General features: G+C 43.1%; 1 protein-coding gene across 7 annotated transcripts in view; it reads left to right on the top strand.

The window, feature by feature from the left end:
* MEGF10 (multiple EGF like domains 10) overlaps positions 1-17,472 on the top strand; it is a 365,291-nt gene that overhangs the window by 320,992 nt on the left and 26,827 nt on the right. For all 7 annotated transcript variants that reach the window (XM_053220384.1, XM_053220383.1, XM_053220387.1 and 4 more), the window contains 4 exons: positions 1,832-1,934; positions 15,275-15,421; positions 16,611-16,745; positions 17,283-17,411. In XM_053220384.1, the coding sequence (XP_053076359.1) occupies positions 1,832-1,934; positions 15,275-15,421; positions 16,611-16,745; positions 17,283-17,411 (514 nt within the window). The remainder of the gene's footprint in view (positions 1-1,831; positions 1,935-15,274; positions 15,422-16,610; positions 16,746-17,282; positions 17,412-17,472) is intronic.

The raw sequence follows: 17,472 nt of genomic DNA on the forward strand, positions 1-17,472 counted from the left end.
CCCCTCGCGCTGGGAGCTGCTTTTCCCCTGGGCTTCCCCCTCATCAAGTACAACCCATTTCCCAACTAGAGAGCATCCCACCCTGGGCTATTCCTTGCCCTCCAACCCCCTAGGACAAAGTGAAGTTAGCTTTGCTGCCTCTCATCCACCAGTGAACAAATTATCCGTGCTCTGAGATGGGCTTGAGAGTACCTTTCGCTCCCAGTCTGATTATAGACAAAGAGAGCAAAGCCCCCGGCATAATCTTGTCCTTTTTTTTTTTTTTTTTTAATATATTAGATGCATTAGAAAATTCAGTGGAAGCTGATGGTGGTTTAAGTGGCCCATATGGTGGCAAAGCTAAATGCCGTGGAGCCCCAGCAAACATTAGTGGGGCCTAATTTTTATTTTAGTAAACCCTACACAAATGATTATGCGTTCAGACACCCACAGCCTGTTTTATGCTGGTTCTCAGGTTCCTCGCCCTTGGTAATGGTGAATCCCCTGAAGGTTTATGGTATCCTTCCTCCGTTTATCAGGATCTGGCCTGAAAGGGCGGGGCTTGTATAGGCAAAGCTGTCCATATTCCTCCCATGGGCTAACTGGTCACGTCCGCAAAGAGTTTTGTCTCTGTTGGACCCAAACTGATACACTTGTGACAACTATAAGGCCTGGGAATAGACCAGGGAGGAATATTTGCCAACAAGTACTCCAGCCTTCTATTAGATGGAATCAGAATACACGGGTTGTTTAGACTTCTTCACGGAGAAGAGGACATTAATTAGGAAAAGTAACAGAAGATTTTCACTTCTCCTTACGGCTCTTGGTATCACCTTGGCAGGTTATGGAAATGAACTTAATTCAACTAGCACTATGATTTTCTTTTAATTTTATTTCTTTATTTTTAAATGCTCATTTATTTATTTTGAGGGGGTGTGTGTGCACATACAAGCAGGGGAAGGGCAGAGAGGGAGGCATGGAGAGAGGGAGAGAGTGAATCCCAAGCAGGCTCCGTGGAGCCAGTGTAGAACCTGATGGGGGGCTCAAACTCATGAACTGTGAGATCATGACCTCCATGACCAAGAGTCATGACCAAGAGATCATGACCAAGAGTTGGATGCCTAACTGACTAAGCCCCCCAGGAGTCCCAATTTCCTTTTAAGCGTAGAGCTTCTTTATGTGAGTCAGTGTCCTCCCTTTCCACCATCAAGTAGCATGCCTTATAGGGAACACTGAACTACTGTATAAAAATCTCTAGGAGCAAAAGAAAAAAATTTTTTTAATTTTTTTAATGTTTTTTTTTATTTTTTTTTATTTTTGAGAGAGAGACAGAACATGAGTGGGAGAGGGGCAGAGAGAGAGGGAGACGTAGAAGCCAAAGCAGGCTCCAGGCTCTGAGCTGTCAGCACAGAGCCCAATGCGGGGCTCCAACCCACGAACCTTGAGATCATGACCTGAGCCGAAGTCAGGCATTTAGCTGACTGAGCCACCCAGGTGCCCCAAAAGAAAATATTTTTATGGGTGGTGGCTTAGGATAAGATAAAAAGAGATTCTGTTAATTAATTAGCATGTTTACATGTATTTGCATATGTGCCCATCAGCCTAGTGGCATAGTTGGTTTCATCATTCATAGGACCGACCATGATTTTGTTGGACAAAAACTACAGTTTGAGTGACTTTAAAACACTGCCTCCTCCATTTGGGGGGCTGAGAAGACACGGGAAGAGGTGATTATAATGCATGTTGCTGAGAGGTGTTTAGGAAAGGAGATCCTGGATCTGAAGTCGCTGAGTGAGGTCCCTGTCGTCTCTCCCTGTGGATTTCCGTGACCTCATTGCTGTCTCCCATGCAGGACGGCACGTATGGGCTGAACTGTGCGGAGCGCTGTGACTGTAGCCATGCGGACGGCTGCCACTCCACCACGGGCCACTGCCGCTGCCTCCCTGGATGGTCAGGTGAGCCGAGGACCACTACGTGAATCGGGAAACATGCCAGTTACACCTGGTGCTCTCCCTTGCTACTTTCCAGAAATGCACACGGGTCAGCTTTTCAGAGAAGGAAAAAGGGTAAAATCTCCAGTCAACTGCCACAGGTTTACCCAAGAAGACCAAATTAATCTGTAATCTGAGAATGATTTCTTTTTTGTTTTGTTTTGTTTTGTTTTATTTTTGAGAGAGAAAGAGAGATAGATAGAGTGTGAGCCTGGGAGGGGCAGAGAGAGAGGGAGACACAGAATCTGAAGAAGGCTCCAGGCTCTGTGCTGAAAGCAGAGAGCCTGACACGGGGCTCAAACTCCCAAACCACGAGATCATGACCTGAGCTGAACTTGGGCACTTAACCGACTGAGCCACCCAGGCACCCCAAATGACTTCTTGTTGAAACATATAGGGGCAATTCTCTTGAACCTCAATTGAAGATCCAACTGTTAGAATTCAGGGCAGCAAGAGGGGAAAATGTTTTTGCTGTGAAGGGTTTATCAAGGCTTCTGTGGTATTTTTGAACTTTAGGAAAGAACGATTGAAATAAACCACAAGAATATAACTAAGTTCACCTTGGTGAGGCAAGAATGTTAAGTATTAATATTAATATGGTCAACATGCAAGTATTAAAATGTTCATTGCTAGACACGAAAGCTTTAAAACTTCCTTTTTCTTATAATAATTCTTAAGTCATAAATTTCCTAATATGATTGAGTGTCAGTTTTGTGACCAAAAGGCGGAAGTTTCTCCTTATTAATATGGCTTCATGGTTCTAGACAGGAAGTTTACCAAACTAACAGTGGACTTGGAAAAAGAACGACGTTTTTGCTCGTGATCAACAGACTCGGGAGAGGGAACTAAATGCCCAAGCAAAGAGAGATCTTGCTTTTCTGTTTCTTACATCAAGTCAAGCCTATTTTTAAAAACAAAAATGAGGGGCGCCTGGGTGGGTTGGTCGGTTAAGCGTCCGACTTCGGCTCAGATCATGATCTCACGGTCCGTGAGTTCGAGCCCCGTGTCGGGCTCTGTGCTGACAGCTCAGAGCCTGGAGCCTGTTTCAGATTCTGTGTCTCCCTCTCTCTGCCCCTCCCCTGTTCACGCTCTGTCTCTCTCTGTCTCAAAAATAAATAAACGTTAAAAAATTAAAAAAAAACACAAAAATGGAAACAAAATCCTAAAGTGTGAGCAGAATTTTAAAAGCTTATTTAGGAAAATTACAAATGGGAGGGCACCAAGAAAATTATTGAACATTGGGATGAATGAACTGGGTGTATTTGTGAGCATTTCTTCTGAAAGTAAAATAAAATGTTGATTGCTAATGTGCCATTTGAGAGTGAAGTGCTGGGAAACTAGGGACCAGAGGTAGTTAGATGAACCAAAACTCTCTTTTCAGAATTCTCATTCGAAGTCATCTGTGTGTGTGTGTGTGTGTGTGTGTGTGTGTGTGTATGTTTGTATCTGTTGTGTTTGTATCTAAATATATTTGTATCTATATTTAGAGAAGAGTGGGAGACTTGTAGGGCAGAACTATCTCCGTATTGGTGATTCTTCAGTACCTTCCAACATGGTTTCTTAACTTGTCCTCTAAAAGAGAAATTGGTAGTAACAAGCCAGTGCCCCCTTTAGTGATGGTTCATATTTTGAGAACGTGGACCTTTCAGAGGAGAGTCTTTTGCATCCATACCAGAGATGTGACATTTAGGAAATTATGGAGTCAGGGTGGTCTTACCTTTTAGCAAAAATGCATAAAAGGAAGAACGAAGAAATAATAAGTAATGTTTTTTGAATGCTTACTGCAGGCTCGCAGCAGCTCTGTGAGGTAGAAAATATTTTTCTGTCTTTTTTACAGACAAAGAAACTGAGGCACCGAAAAGTTGAGTGGCTTGATCAAGGCTGCAGGGTCAGTAAATGTGAGAGACAGGATTTGCACCATTGCTTTGCTCTCTTAATTACTGCACCCTCTGCCATGCACAACTTCTTCCAGAAAGTGCTGGGGAAGAGGCAGTTAGGTGGAGATTAATTCTGAGCATGGATGAGGACTTCTGAGAATTATATGACAGGACCTGGTGATAAGTGCTGATAAGCAGCAACCTCTTCGTGTGTGTGTGTGTGTGTGTGTGTGTGTGTGTGTGTGTGTGGTGTGTGTGTGTGTGTGTGTGTGTGTGTGTGTGGTGTGTGTGTTTACATGTATATATATGTATATGGAGAGAGAGAGAGAGGCAGAGACAGAAAGATATACCATAGAATTCACCTATTTAAATTGTATAATTCATTGGCTTTTCATATGTTCAAAGAATTGTACGACCATCATCACTATCATTTTTAGAAGATTTTCATCAATTCATAAAGAAACCCCATTAATACTCACTAAAAGTCATTTTCCATTTACCCCCACCTCACCACTAGGCAACCTTATCTCCCTTCTCCATACCCTAGGCAACCACTAATCTACTTTCTGTCTCCATAGATTTGCCTCTTCCGATACTGTATGGATTCATGGAATATGTGGTCTTTGGTGACTAGCTTCCTTCTCTTGGCTTGTTTTCAAGGTTCATTCGTTTTGGAGCATATATCATTCTTTCATTCCTTTTGGGTGCTGGCTAATATTCCATGGTATGGGCAGACCACATTTTATTTGCACATTCATCTGTGATGGGCATTTGAGTTGTTTCCACTTTCTGGCTATTTTGGATAATGCTGTTATGAACATAGTACAAGTTTTTGTCTGGATGTGTGTATAGTTGGTATGTATTCCGGGGTGGAATTGCTGGGTTGTGTGATAACTCTAAGTTTAACTTTTTGAGGAATTGCTACACTGGATTTCAAAGCAGCTGCTCTGTTTTACATTCCCACCAGTTATGTGAGGTTCCTGTATACTCACCAAAACTTTTTATTATCTGTCTTTTTGATTAAAGCCATCCTAGTGGTGTGAAATGTTAATTCATTGAATTTTTGATTTGCATTTCCCTAACAGGTGATGATGTTAAGCATCTTTGGATTTCATTTCGGCCATACTTTGCTCATTTTTTCATTGGGTCATTTGTCTTTTTATAGTTGAGTCATAATATTTCTTTAAAAATTTTTTTTAACATTTATTCATTTTTGAGAGAGAGAGAGAGAGAGAGAGAGAGAGAGAGAGAACGATTGGGGGAGGGGCAGAGAGAGAAGGAGACACAGAATCTGCAGCAGGCTCCAGGCTCTGAGCTGTCACACAGAGCCCGACACAGGGCTCGAACCCACAAACCGCAAGATCATGACCTGAGCTGGAAGTCAGATGCTCAACTGACTGAGCCACCCAGGCACCCCAAGTTGTAATATTTCTTTACATATTCTACCTATATATTCCTTATCAGATATTCCTTATCAGATTTGCAAATATACCCATTCTGTGTGTTACTTTTTCACTTTCTTCATGCTGTCTATTTCCATAGAAAAGTTTTTATTGTGATGAAGTTCAGCTTGTCTGTGTTTTTTCTTTTGTTCCTCGTGCTTTTGGTGTCAAGTCTAAGAAACCATTGTCTAGTCCAAGGTCACAAAGATTCGTGCCTGTGTATTCTTCTAAGCATTTCAGAGTTCTAGCTTTTACATTTAGGTCTTTGATCCATTTTGAGTTTGTTTTTATATATGGTGTGAGGTGAGGGTCCAACTTTGTTCTTTTGCATGCTGATATCCAGTTGGTCCAGCATCATGTGTTGAGAAGGTCATTCTTCCCTTGCCCCACCCTCACCATCTAGATACCCTTGCCAAAAAGCAGTGGCCATAAATGTGAGAGTATTTATGTCTGGACTCTCACTTCTATTACATTGATATGTGTGTCTATCCTTATGTCAGCACCATGCTGTTTGGATTATTATAATTCTGTAGAAAGTTTTAAAATGTGAGAAGTGTGAGTCCTCCAACTTCGGTCTTCTTTTTCAAGATTGCTTGGGCTATCCCGGGTCCTTTGAACTTCTCTATGAATTTGAGGGCCAACATGCCAATTCCTGTGAAGAAACACTGTGGATTTAATGAGGATTGAGTTTATAGATCAATGTGGGGAGTATTACCAACCTGACAATACACGTCTTCACATCCTTGAACGGGAAATGTCATCAGTGACCTCTTCAGCAGAGTCTCTCAGTCCTTTGGAATTTGTTGAGAGCTGCTTTGGCTTCTGACAGGAGTAAACTGAGATGAGCTGTCATGTGCTTGATTTCTAGTGTCTGAGAGCTACCTTGGGAAACAGACCAAGGCTGGGGTCATGGACTTTTTCTGTCAATAGGAGTTATCCACAAACACAAGGACTCCCTCACCCTCTAGTTTCTCCTTGACCTGCAAAAGCTGAGATAATTCTGACTTCACATTGTGAAATTCCACCTCCCCATGTTTCTGCGGGGCTCTCACTCAGTGCTACAACTACATCGCTCAAGGGAATAGACCAGATTTTGTGACTTCCCTAGGGTTCTTGAAGTTCTCAAATTGAATGACTGGTACCAAGTTCTCTGTGACCACAATGAAGTTAAATAGCAATGGGTTAAATAGTTGAACCCCCTGGCAAGTTCAGAACTTTTCTAACAGAGAGGACCTGTCATCCGTTTGGGACCATGCTCCACCAAATCCACTTTTGTTTTATGACTTTAGAGGAAGTGTGAGGTGTTCTCGAACACACGAGTCACTGCCCAAGTATCTACCTGCTTTGATGATTTAGAGCCAGACTGTGAAAGGCATACTCTAGTCTACATGAAAAAAGCAGGAGATATGATTTGGCCTGAAGCCAGCCAGAAAATGTGTTTGTTACATTCCACAGTCTGGGTCATGGGGTAAGACAAATTATCCCATCTGGCCTTAGACCTATGGAGCTCCTGCGGGAATGCAGCAACTTTGTCACACAGCATAATCTCGTAATGCTCTGTCCATCTGTGACTGGTTGCCCCACTGTCTCTTTGCTTCATGGCCCCAGTGTCTCATTTCTCTGGGTCTTCTGTGTAAGCTGTTGATCTGTGAGGATCTAAGATTGCTCTGAGACTTTTTTTTTTAAAGAGAAGTCATCCACCACATTCACAGAACACACTTGGTATAAGCAAATGTAGATAGAGGAAAAGAAGGCTTCTGGAGCTCCAGAAAGCACCCTCCAATTGCACAAAGAATTGTTTATTTTCCCAAAAGGAAGGCAGAGTAGACTCTGTGTAATTTACATAGAATACCATTTCATTGTCAGCCCTGGGGAGACCCAGAAATTTTTATCAACAAACTTGCTTTTGAGTAAGTGCCTCGTAAGAATGTTTCTCAACATAAAGAAAGCCTTGCTTTTCATTTGGATACCAGGTGCAGGGCCCGATAAATAACATGAGCCTAGGGAAGTAAATGATTCAGACGCCTCTTCTCCCTGTTGCCGAGATTGCTTTAGCTGAGATGTTAAGTATCACCGGACAAGGTAGTCATGTGTAGATTAATAGTGGGGCTTCAATGCAGTTGACAGGGGGACTGGGTTCTTCCCCTGGCCAAATCAGTAAGAAGGCACAGAGTCACCAACAGTGCTGGGTCACTGAGCATGCTGTGGGGAGCTGCTCATCAGTCCTCTGGGTTGATAGCCAGAGATAAGGGAGAGCTTTATCCCTTTTTACGAAGAAATGGACACGTCTAAATTGAGGAAATCATATGCCAACCTAAGAGAATCAGCTTGCTTTTTCATGGTTGGGTTCATCCACCACTCCTCATGACTTTACCATCATTTCAATGTTTGATTGGCTTTTTCTTTTAAAGGAACTGAGACTCTATTTCTATCATTGATATTTCCATTTTACCTGGTTCTAAAACAAGTTTTCAAAATGTACGGCCGTACAGATTACTCAAAGCAAAAGGTACATCTGACATCTCAAATACTACTTCCAAAAGAAATGTACCATTAAAAAAAGACAAGGACAGGGGCGCCTGGGTGGCTCAGTCGGTTAAGCCTGCGACTTCAGCTCAGGTCACGATCTCACGGTCTGTGAGTTCGAGCCCCACGTCGGGCTCTGGGCTGATGGCTCAGAGCCTGGAGCCTGCTTCGGATTCTGTGTCTCCCTCTCTCTCTGCCCCTCCCCCGTTCATGCTGTGTCTCTCTCTGTCCCAAAAATAAATAAAAAACGTTAAAAAAAATTAAAAAAAAAGACAAGGACTTTTACTATATGTAGTTATTTAAAACCTTAATATATGGATTTTTTTAGCCCATTGATTACTTTACCAAAAGAGGCAGATTGTAGCAAAAAAAAATGGGGGAAAATGAAACACTATCCAAAATATAGGCTGTGTCCTGGGCTCCTTCTCCCACACCTCTACACACACACACACACACACACACACACACGCACACTGCTGTAAAGTGAGATTGGCTTTTCAAATGATTATTTTGAAGTCCCAGATGTCAAAGAAATGTAATTAGTTGTGTTTGTGTATGTTTGTGTATTTCCACAGTAGTAAAGTAATATGCTTTATAAAGTATTTTCCAAAAACAGTAGACACATGCTGACTTTTTTCCTCCCTTTTTGCCCTGACTTCAGTCAGCCAAAACACCTCTTCACTGAGTATTATAGTTAATCAAGATTTCATTCTGGCTGTGGGGGAACATATGCCGTCCCCAGCCTGGTTCCAAGTTCTGGCTAAGATCACTGTCACCTGGGAACTTTTTTAACTTGTGTATTCCCTGTCCCCACCTCACACCTGGTGAATGATGAGCTGGGGGGTGCATGAAGAAGGCAGAGCTATTGCCTGTCCATAAAGCACCTTTTGCACAAATTTGGAGAAGGTTTGGAAATCTTTCAGGTTGTACTGCTTGGCAGGTGGATTTCTGCCCTCACTTAGCCCTGTGGCCAGAGGCTCTTGTGTAGTGTACAGCCTGCACAACCTTACTTGGTGGCCTCATTTGTCATTTCACAAGTTATGCATCGGCGCTTGGGTGGCCCAGTCGGTTATGCATCTGACTCTTGATCTCACCTCAGGTCTTGATCTCAGGGTTGTGAGTTCAAGCCCCAGGTTGGGCTCTTAGGTGTGAAGCCTGCTTAAAAAAGGTTGCACCAGTGGCTCATGCAGTGACAATTACCCGTCTGTAGACTGGCCTCTGTCATGCGTGTTTACTCTCACTATTGAAGAGGTGGGGGTTGCAGGGAGCATTTCTGTGGCAGAATCCTCATAACCAGTGGCAAAAGGCTTAGGGATGCATTCATGGCAGAAAAAAAAAAGTTAAATGCTAAACTAAGAGGAAAGAGTTGAAGGCACCAAATCAACCTCTCGAAGCCTTGGGAAAGAGAGAGGGACTGGCAACTATGTAGGAGGGTAAGGAGGGGCACAGAGAGTAGGGAGAGAGGTGGGGTGCTTATTGGAGCCCAGCCAGGAGGCAGGGGGCATTACAAAGAGGAAATGTGTGTGTTTCCCCAAATTCTCCAAGGTTGACCAGGTGAGTAAGTGAACTGCTGCTTTAGCTACTGATCTGTGCCAAAGTGATCTCTCCTGTGGTGTTAGTGATGCCTGAGTTGTTATAATAAGGCGGAACCCAATTCTTCATGCAGTGACATCAAAGTGCAAGTGGAAGTGAGCTTTAATGAACATGCATGCATCCAATCAAGCAGGGTGTTGAAGAGTGGACAACATTTATGCAGCATTTATGTCTCTCTATCTATGCAGTTTTGTCGGGGAGGGAGTCCTGTAAAAGCAGAAGGTGGAGTCCCTGAGGTGAGAGTGGAGGAAGGGGCTTGCCTTCCCAAAAGAATGGCTGCAGAAAAAGCCAGAGCTCCCAGGGCCCCCCATCTGCTTAGCAGTCTGTTCTGTTTACTTTTATCCAGGTCCGGACTGAGGCAGGTCATGCCCTCTGGTGTTTTTGTCTTGCAGCTACAAATGCACACATCGATGGTTTATATGGTTTATCAGGATGTCCTTTCCAACTTGGTCATCTCTGTAAAGCAGATCCTTTTTTAATCCATCTTTACAATTCATAGTATCCAAATAGAAAGATTTGATTTAACAACCACATGTTGAGTGCCTCCAAATTGTGTGCAGCCACAGTGCTGGATGCTGGGAGCCCAAGGGTGAAGCGAGGCCAGCTCCTGGCCTGCAGAAACTCACGTCCTCTCAGGGCGGACACAGCGTGGGCACAGGTGGTTACACCAGCGAAGAACGTCTCTACGCCAACAGTAAGCCTCTGCTTTGTTAGCGAGAGGATTAGAAAAGCAGCAAAAGTATTATGACGCTTACTCTGGCTCTTCTCTTCTATACTCATCAAGCCCAATTATTAGTAACAAATCCCTCTCTTCCTTCTAATAGATGTTTAATAGCTTGTTGCTCAGGAACCAGACATCGAATGAAAATCATGTCCTTCGTTCACTAATGCCCCCAAAGGGTGCAGTACGGGCATTAGGAATACGAACAATGAGCAAGACGAGGAGTTTGGGTTCTATCTCTGAGAGGGAGAAGTAATGACACCCGAGATGATTTATTTTACCGCATTCATGCAATCACAAATGCCTAGTGAATGCTGGTTTCACATTGAGGCCGCTGGCATAATGCATCAGGCATGAAATGCACGAACATTTCTTTAGAGCTGCTTAGCTGAAGTTTATCACGATCATTCAGCCATTGCCTAGCAACTTGGGAAGGCTATCAAAGAGCTCTTTGTCCTCAGTCCTGGCAAAAACAGTCCCTCACAGATCGCCTTATCAGCGTTAGAACGTTGATCAGGAAAAAATGCTTCCACTGAACCAGAGATCCTTGCAAATTTAAAGATACCCCCTTCTCATTTTGTCCCCTCTTCCAAACGCATTAGGGCGTTGTTTCCTAAAGTAACTCCCCTTAGAGCCTTTATCTCTTCTTCGGTAAACATTCCAAAACAACTTCTTCAAGATGCCTCCCTAATTCTTCGGTTGCTTTGTAATCTGGGCTAGCATTAAAAAACACAGGCCTGAGCTCATAAAGGTATATCTTCTCAAAAATCAGCAAGGCAGACATTTCTACCCCCTTAGATGGGAAAGGTCACCATGTGAGGCATATAAAATATACATATGCTGGGTTTTCTGGTCTGCATGGGCCTCTCATCACTTCCTTAGGGAAAGAAAGAATTATATGGTTGCTCCCATCCAGTTGGAAATAGTTCTGAATATCAAGTTGGAAAGAGAGACGGTGCTTCTTGATTCACTCAACAAATCTTTAACACCCTCCGTGTGCTGGGCACTGTGGTGAACAGAAACACCATCTCTCTTTGACGGAGCTCCAGACTTCATTCATTTCCCTGTGCAGAATATGGAGGCGGGAGGAGCCAGTGCAAGTACAGATCTTTCACCTCCATTGTCCCTTGCATTTCTGAGGAATTTATCCCCCCCCCCCACCTGCATCCCAACTGCCCTTGACTTAGTTTAAGACCTTGTCATGTCTGTCTTTTTTTTTCCTTTACCTGGATAACCCCAAACAGCCCCCTGACACAGGTCTTCTTGCTTCCAGACCCATCATCCTCAAACTGTCTTCTGCCCTCCTACAAACCACAAATTCAGTTATGTGCTGCTCCTGCTTCATTGTCCATTTGGTCCCTGTCAACCCCAAGGGGGAAGCTCACACTTCACAGCGTGGCATTCTGGCTTTGGGTATGTGACCACTGCCTGGCTGCCCAAACACCTCTCCTGTTCTTCCCCACCCCAGTTTCAGCTGTCCTCCATTTCCATATGCTTCTTTGGGCTTCTGGGCCTTGCACCCACCATTCCATTAGCTTGGAGCCCTTCTCCACCTTCCCAGGCTCTCTCCTTTTCTGACTGAGATCCCAAGACAGGGTTAGGTGTGCCTATTCTGGGGCCGTTATCATTCTAGAGTTGAAGTTCTTTCTTAGAGAACCTATCACCAGGAAGCCAATAGCCCCTGGACCCCTTGAATATTCATTAAGTTGAATTCTCTTTTCTGTCTTTGATAAAAAAGGAAACATAAAAATGTCTTGTAGGACTCCAGCAAGTTTGCAAAGATTGGGATGCGATGAATGGAAATAATTCAGGAATCACACACACACAGGTTAAAGCAAACTTATAATTGTCTATCCTGAAAAAAGTTTTACTGAAGGGTTCGTCTTACAGGGAGGTCACATCAGTAGCCGTATACCTAGTGTGGCCTAGAGAAACACTTACCCAGGGACCCCCTCTGTGAGCCTCAGTGTCTGATAGTTCACAATTAGAGATTTATTTCTTAGGCTCCTCATGTGTGTATTCTCTTAAAATATTAGTATTCTCTAGAGAAGGTAACAACTCAACAGTAATCAATTTACCTTACCTTTTCCTGACTATAAGATGAAAGGAAAGATAATAGGAGGGCACAGAGCTCTGAGGGGGAGGAGTATCAGTAGGAGAAAATAGGACAGCAAGGGGAAAAAATGCAGCTTCATGCTTTTTTCTAGAATTGCCCCCTGAGGCATACTTTATGTTTGTCTACAAATAGATTAGGCATTAATATCTGAAAAGTGATGACTCATTTTACTGATGGTAGAGAAAAAGAAAAGAGGTTGAATTTTTAGAGGAAGTTGGTCATAGAATTACTATAACTTACTTTCAAAGGGGAGACTTATTTGCAATCCTGAAATAAAAGATATTTAAAAGTAGGCTTGGTTCTGCTGAAATATTCTTTTATGATTGGAGACAGCAGATTTGATAGATGATCTCTAAAATTCCCCGTGATTCTCTGGAAATGAAATCATGGGTAAATCATGTGAAACAAGCGTATCATTGTAATGGATCTCTTTGCTATATCGTGGGCCTTGTTACTCTATGAAAATTACCTCGATAAAGTTGATTATGACAGATGGCTGTGCTATCCAGCTGGACAAACCTATTAGGGAAGAGGAATCAGATATGAAATAAAGGATCACTTTATTCAGATTTACCAATCTGTGCTGGGGTCAGTTTTCTTAACATGCTCTGATTGAGAATGTGCTAACTCACATATAAATTATGATAATCTATAATGCAAAAAAAGCAGCAGATAATTTTGACCTCAAGTGTATTCCATTCTGATTTAGCTGCATCTATTTAATGTGGTGGAGAGATTTGGCAAGTAGCTGATGAACCAAAACACCATAAATGGCTAAATCCCGCCCCTTCCCCTTTCCTCAAGCTCCCACCCCACAACAATGTGCCAGAAATGAGGACTAATTTTCAGGATGATTTTCAACTTCTACTTCTCCAAAGTCCTTACTGGGATTTGCATGGATGGCTGCAAACCAAAATGGCCAGAGTTGTCTGAATATCTGTCAAGCAGGAATCCGCCCCCCCCCCCCCCCCCCGTCTTAGGTGCCATTAAATAGGGCCCTAGCTCATGGTCAGCACTCAGAACCTGAATTTGAAAAGAGAGTGAAGCCTGTGACCCTTCACAAGATTACCCTTGTTAGTACTTCCTTTAAGTTCTTAAAACAAAATTTTTCCATTTGCAGTCTCTTTTTGAAGTGGTTTACTCCTTACTAAATGCCCTGCCTCGTGTAGGTGCGAGCCCAAACACCAGATACAACTCTATAGCTGCTGAATCACATTTGGTGAGCATAGCATTTTGGGATTCCACCTCAGCTTTTCAAAAGAGATTTGAAAAGAAAAAGAAAAGATCGTATGTTTGTCAACTCAAGAAAAAAAAAAATCACAGGAGGCCAAAATTCCATATTTTATTCTACAGGGAATCCTTGAACCCCAGTCAGCTTCTAACAGGTCTGATCTACTTCAGCCAGCAGCGCGAGCTAAAATAATAGTCTTTTGTTGGCTCAAGCTAGACACAATGAGGTCTGTGAGCTTTCATGCCTACTTAACAGCCTTTACCATGTGGGAGATTTTCAGAAGGAGGAAACGGGAACAGCCAAAAGTGGAGTTATGGCTCAGCAGAAATGACTGTGCCAATTAGCAACGTTCACATTATGGTTTGGGGCTGCTTCTGTTGTAAGGTTTGGGCCACGGTAACTTTTCTCCTAATCAATTTCGAAGCAAAAACTGTAATACAAAACATGGCTTTCTCAGCTTCCTTGGTGCTGGGTGGTGACAGCATTCTGGATCCCTAAGTGTGTGCGTGCTTGTTCTTACTGTGTTTGCACTTGGTCTGAAGCCAGCAGTTGCCAGTTCACTACTAATTATAACTCGCTGCTTCTCAATGCAAAGAGCGTGTCTTTGACTTGGGGAGAATTCTGACTTACAAGAAAGAGGCCCCTGTTGTATTTCAAACACAAACTTCCCAAAGAGACTTCTCTTTACCTCACGTAAAACCTGGTTTTATTTTTATTTTTGCGACTTTGCTTTTTCCCTTGCATTTTCCTTAGGCATTTGTTCATTCATGAGCAACTCTAGAATTTCTGTTTCCGGGTGATAGTTAAACACCTACATAGAGTAGTATCCTAATAATCAATAACTTGGACAACAGCTGCAAATAAGATCAGTTGTGATATTCTGCCTTTATCTGCCCAGTGCCAGATTCAATTCTTAAAGAGGAATTTAGTGGCATAGATTAGTATATCTTTCCATCCTGTACAATGTAGCATCAAAATGTTTTTTTCTTTAATTTTCATTATTATTTAAATTTTTTAATGCTTATTTATTTTTGAGAGAGAGAGAGAGACAGACAGACAGAGCATGAGCTAGGGAGGGGCAGAGAGAGAGGGAGACGCAACGTCCAAAGCAGGCTCCAAGCCGTCAGCATAGAGCCTGGTGCAGGGCTTGAACCCATGAACCAAGATATCGTGACCTGAGCCAAAGTTGGACGCTCACCTGACTGAGCCACCCAGGTGCCCCTATCGTCAAAATGTTTTAAGATGGTGTGTGCTCCAGGGGGAGAGTTTTCTTTATGTAAAACAATTTAACCACTTTTTACTTCTTTTTATCTTTTTTACACTTGGTTTTTCTGCAAAGATAAAGGATGGGGGAAGAAGGAAGTTGCTGAGGGCTCACTGATAAAAATATTTTTGATAAATTTTGCCTTTAATAGACAGAGCCCTTGGGCTTCCCATTTGCTTCACCATTCTAAAAAAGAAACATCACTAACGCGACAATAAATTATGTATATGTAAAAAATAAAAAAATCAGTATAACAAAGGTGTTTTATTCCTGCTCTTTTATGACTTGGTAGAAAATCACCCTGGGATTATTTTAATGCTACGATGATACGATACATGATGACACAGTGTATGATGATGTACTGACGTATATAAGTGAATTTTAAACCTTATGCCATCCCGCTCATCATTGCAGAGATAACCCAGCTTGGATACCATGACTGTCCTCCTCCTCCTCCTCGTCTGGGACTTTGTGTCCCAGAGACACCAGCCCCCACTGCCTCTTAGTCAGCCTTGCCCGTGTGCATTGTTTCAGGTGTCCACTGTGACAGCGTGTGTGCTGAGGGACGCTGGGGCCCCAACTGCTCTCTGCCCTGCTACTGCAAAAATGGGGCTTCGTGCTCCCCAGATGATGGCATCTGTGAGTGCGCGCCAGGGTTCCGAGGCACCACGTGTCAGAGAAGTAAGTGTCTCATTACGTGGAAAGGTCTGCCTTCCCTTCTCAGGTACCGTGTGCAGAATTATTATCTCTGTCCCACACCTCAGTTCGTGGCGCTGTTCTGTTGCAGTGGAGTGGGGAGGAGACTGTAATAGGTCTCTGTCCCTTGTGGAGCTGTCCTTGATAGCACTGTCTGAAGAGCTTTATTCGTTCCAACCTCCAGGACGAGCCTAACAGATGGGGCTTTGGCCTTTCCTTCTCAGTAATGATTTCAATGCCTCATTGGCATCGTCGTCAGGATATGTTTCTTGATCCTGCCTTAAATCTTGCAAATGGTGTTCCAGAAATCCATTGACCTGTAAATATTTGATTCAGCAATTTTGGCATTGGCCTTACCTCAATTACCAGAAGTCAACATCAGCCAAACCTTGCGGCGAATCATACATCTTGCTAGTAGTCTCACAGCCAGTGCTGTGGGGAAAATAGAATTGCAGAGTTAAAAATGGAGGCCGTTGACATTGGTTAATGGGATTTTTAAGAGAGGAGGGGATACATAAGATTTTACAAAATCTTTTAGTAAATGTAATCAAGAAAAGAATATATGGCTCTAAGACACATTATCCTTATTTTTAGATTACTTTTTTCTTTTTTCAGTGAAAGCTCTATGCATTTGTCGTGTGTTTAAATCCAAGTAATGTCTTGAGGAGAACCTAATTATGTAGCATTTTGCTTGCTCACTTCTCAATCACAGTCATTAATCTGGACCACGTTGAGGAGGAACAATCTTTTAATTCAGACTATAGATCTGTTTATTGCCAGTAATGACTCTTAAAGAAAAAAGGATCAAGACATGGCTTGAGAGTATTTATGCGGCCTTATTAGATTTTAGAATTTTATTTCCTTTCATTTATTTGTTCAACAAAAATTCTTCAAGCCCCTGTTGTGTGCCAGACCCCAGGTTAATTGGGACCATAAATGAGAAAATAAAGAGGACAGAGACATTTGCCTGCCCTCCAGCAATTCAGTTTAATGGTTTCTTTTCATTATTAAGGACTACCCTTCTTCCTTTGGTGCTTGTTTTAGACTTGGAAAACTCTCAGTATCATTAAACAAAAAAAAATGTTTTGCCCCAAACTTCAGCTAGATCCTGATGTGGAATTTGAGAGGAATACGTCTCAGGAAAGATAACTGTTGATTTCCATTCTATTTTCAGTCTGCTCCCCCGGTTTTTATGGGCATCGCTGCAGCCAGACGTGTCCACAGTGTGTGCACAGCAGTGGGCCCTGTCACCACATCACGGGCCTGTGCGACTGCTTGCCTGGCTTCACAGGTGCTCTCTGCAATGAAGGTAAGTAAGGCGCACAGTGTCTGGGGGGAGGTGCGCGGTGCCGGGCAAGCCCTGTGCAATCTGTCCTCAGGCTTCCTCTCGGGCTTCCCCGAGGATGTTTTCAGCCACCAGCTATCAAGGCCTTCTGGGATGCCCTTTCTGCAGCTTCTGCAGAAATGACTTTGGAAAAGCTGGCTTGCCGCCCCGGCAGGATCTCTCTACTCTCTGAGCTGTGCTGCTCTTTGGTTTTAATTGGAAACAGCATCCCATGAAAAATCAGTATCAGGGAGGGTTTGGACTCCCTGAGCAAGAAGCCATGAAGTCAGATTTCCAGAAACGTGATGATGTCTCCTGGTTTGTGATGCCTTAATGAGAATGTTGGGCTTCATGTGTTTCTAAAAATGAGCCCATTCCAGATGACGGGGTGCTGTTGAGTGGAGGCAGCTACTAAATGGGCAGCCGGGCTGATGGCTTTCAAAGTTGTTTTCTGTCCCAAGACTCTCGAGTTCCATGCGATGAGATGTAATTGTGCGTTACTGACCTAAAACTTATTCACAGTGTGTCCCAGCGGCAGATTTGGGAAAAACTGTGCAGGGGTTTGTACCTGTACCAACAATGGAACCTGTAACCCCATTGACAGATCTTGTCAGTGTTACCCGGGTTGGATTGGCAGTGACTGCTCTCAACGTAAGTCTTATTTAGGAACAACCATTGATCTTCATTGGTTTTCAAATTCTTTAGGACTAAA

The sequence above is a fragment of the Acinonyx jubatus genome, chromosome A1 (genome assembly GCF_027475565.1).
Source record: "Acinonyx jubatus isolate Ajub_Pintada_27869175 chromosome A1, VMU_Ajub_asm_v1.0, whole genome shotgun sequence".
Classification (NCBI taxonomy): Eukaryota; Metazoa; Chordata; class Mammalia; order Carnivora; family Felidae; genus Acinonyx; species Acinonyx jubatus.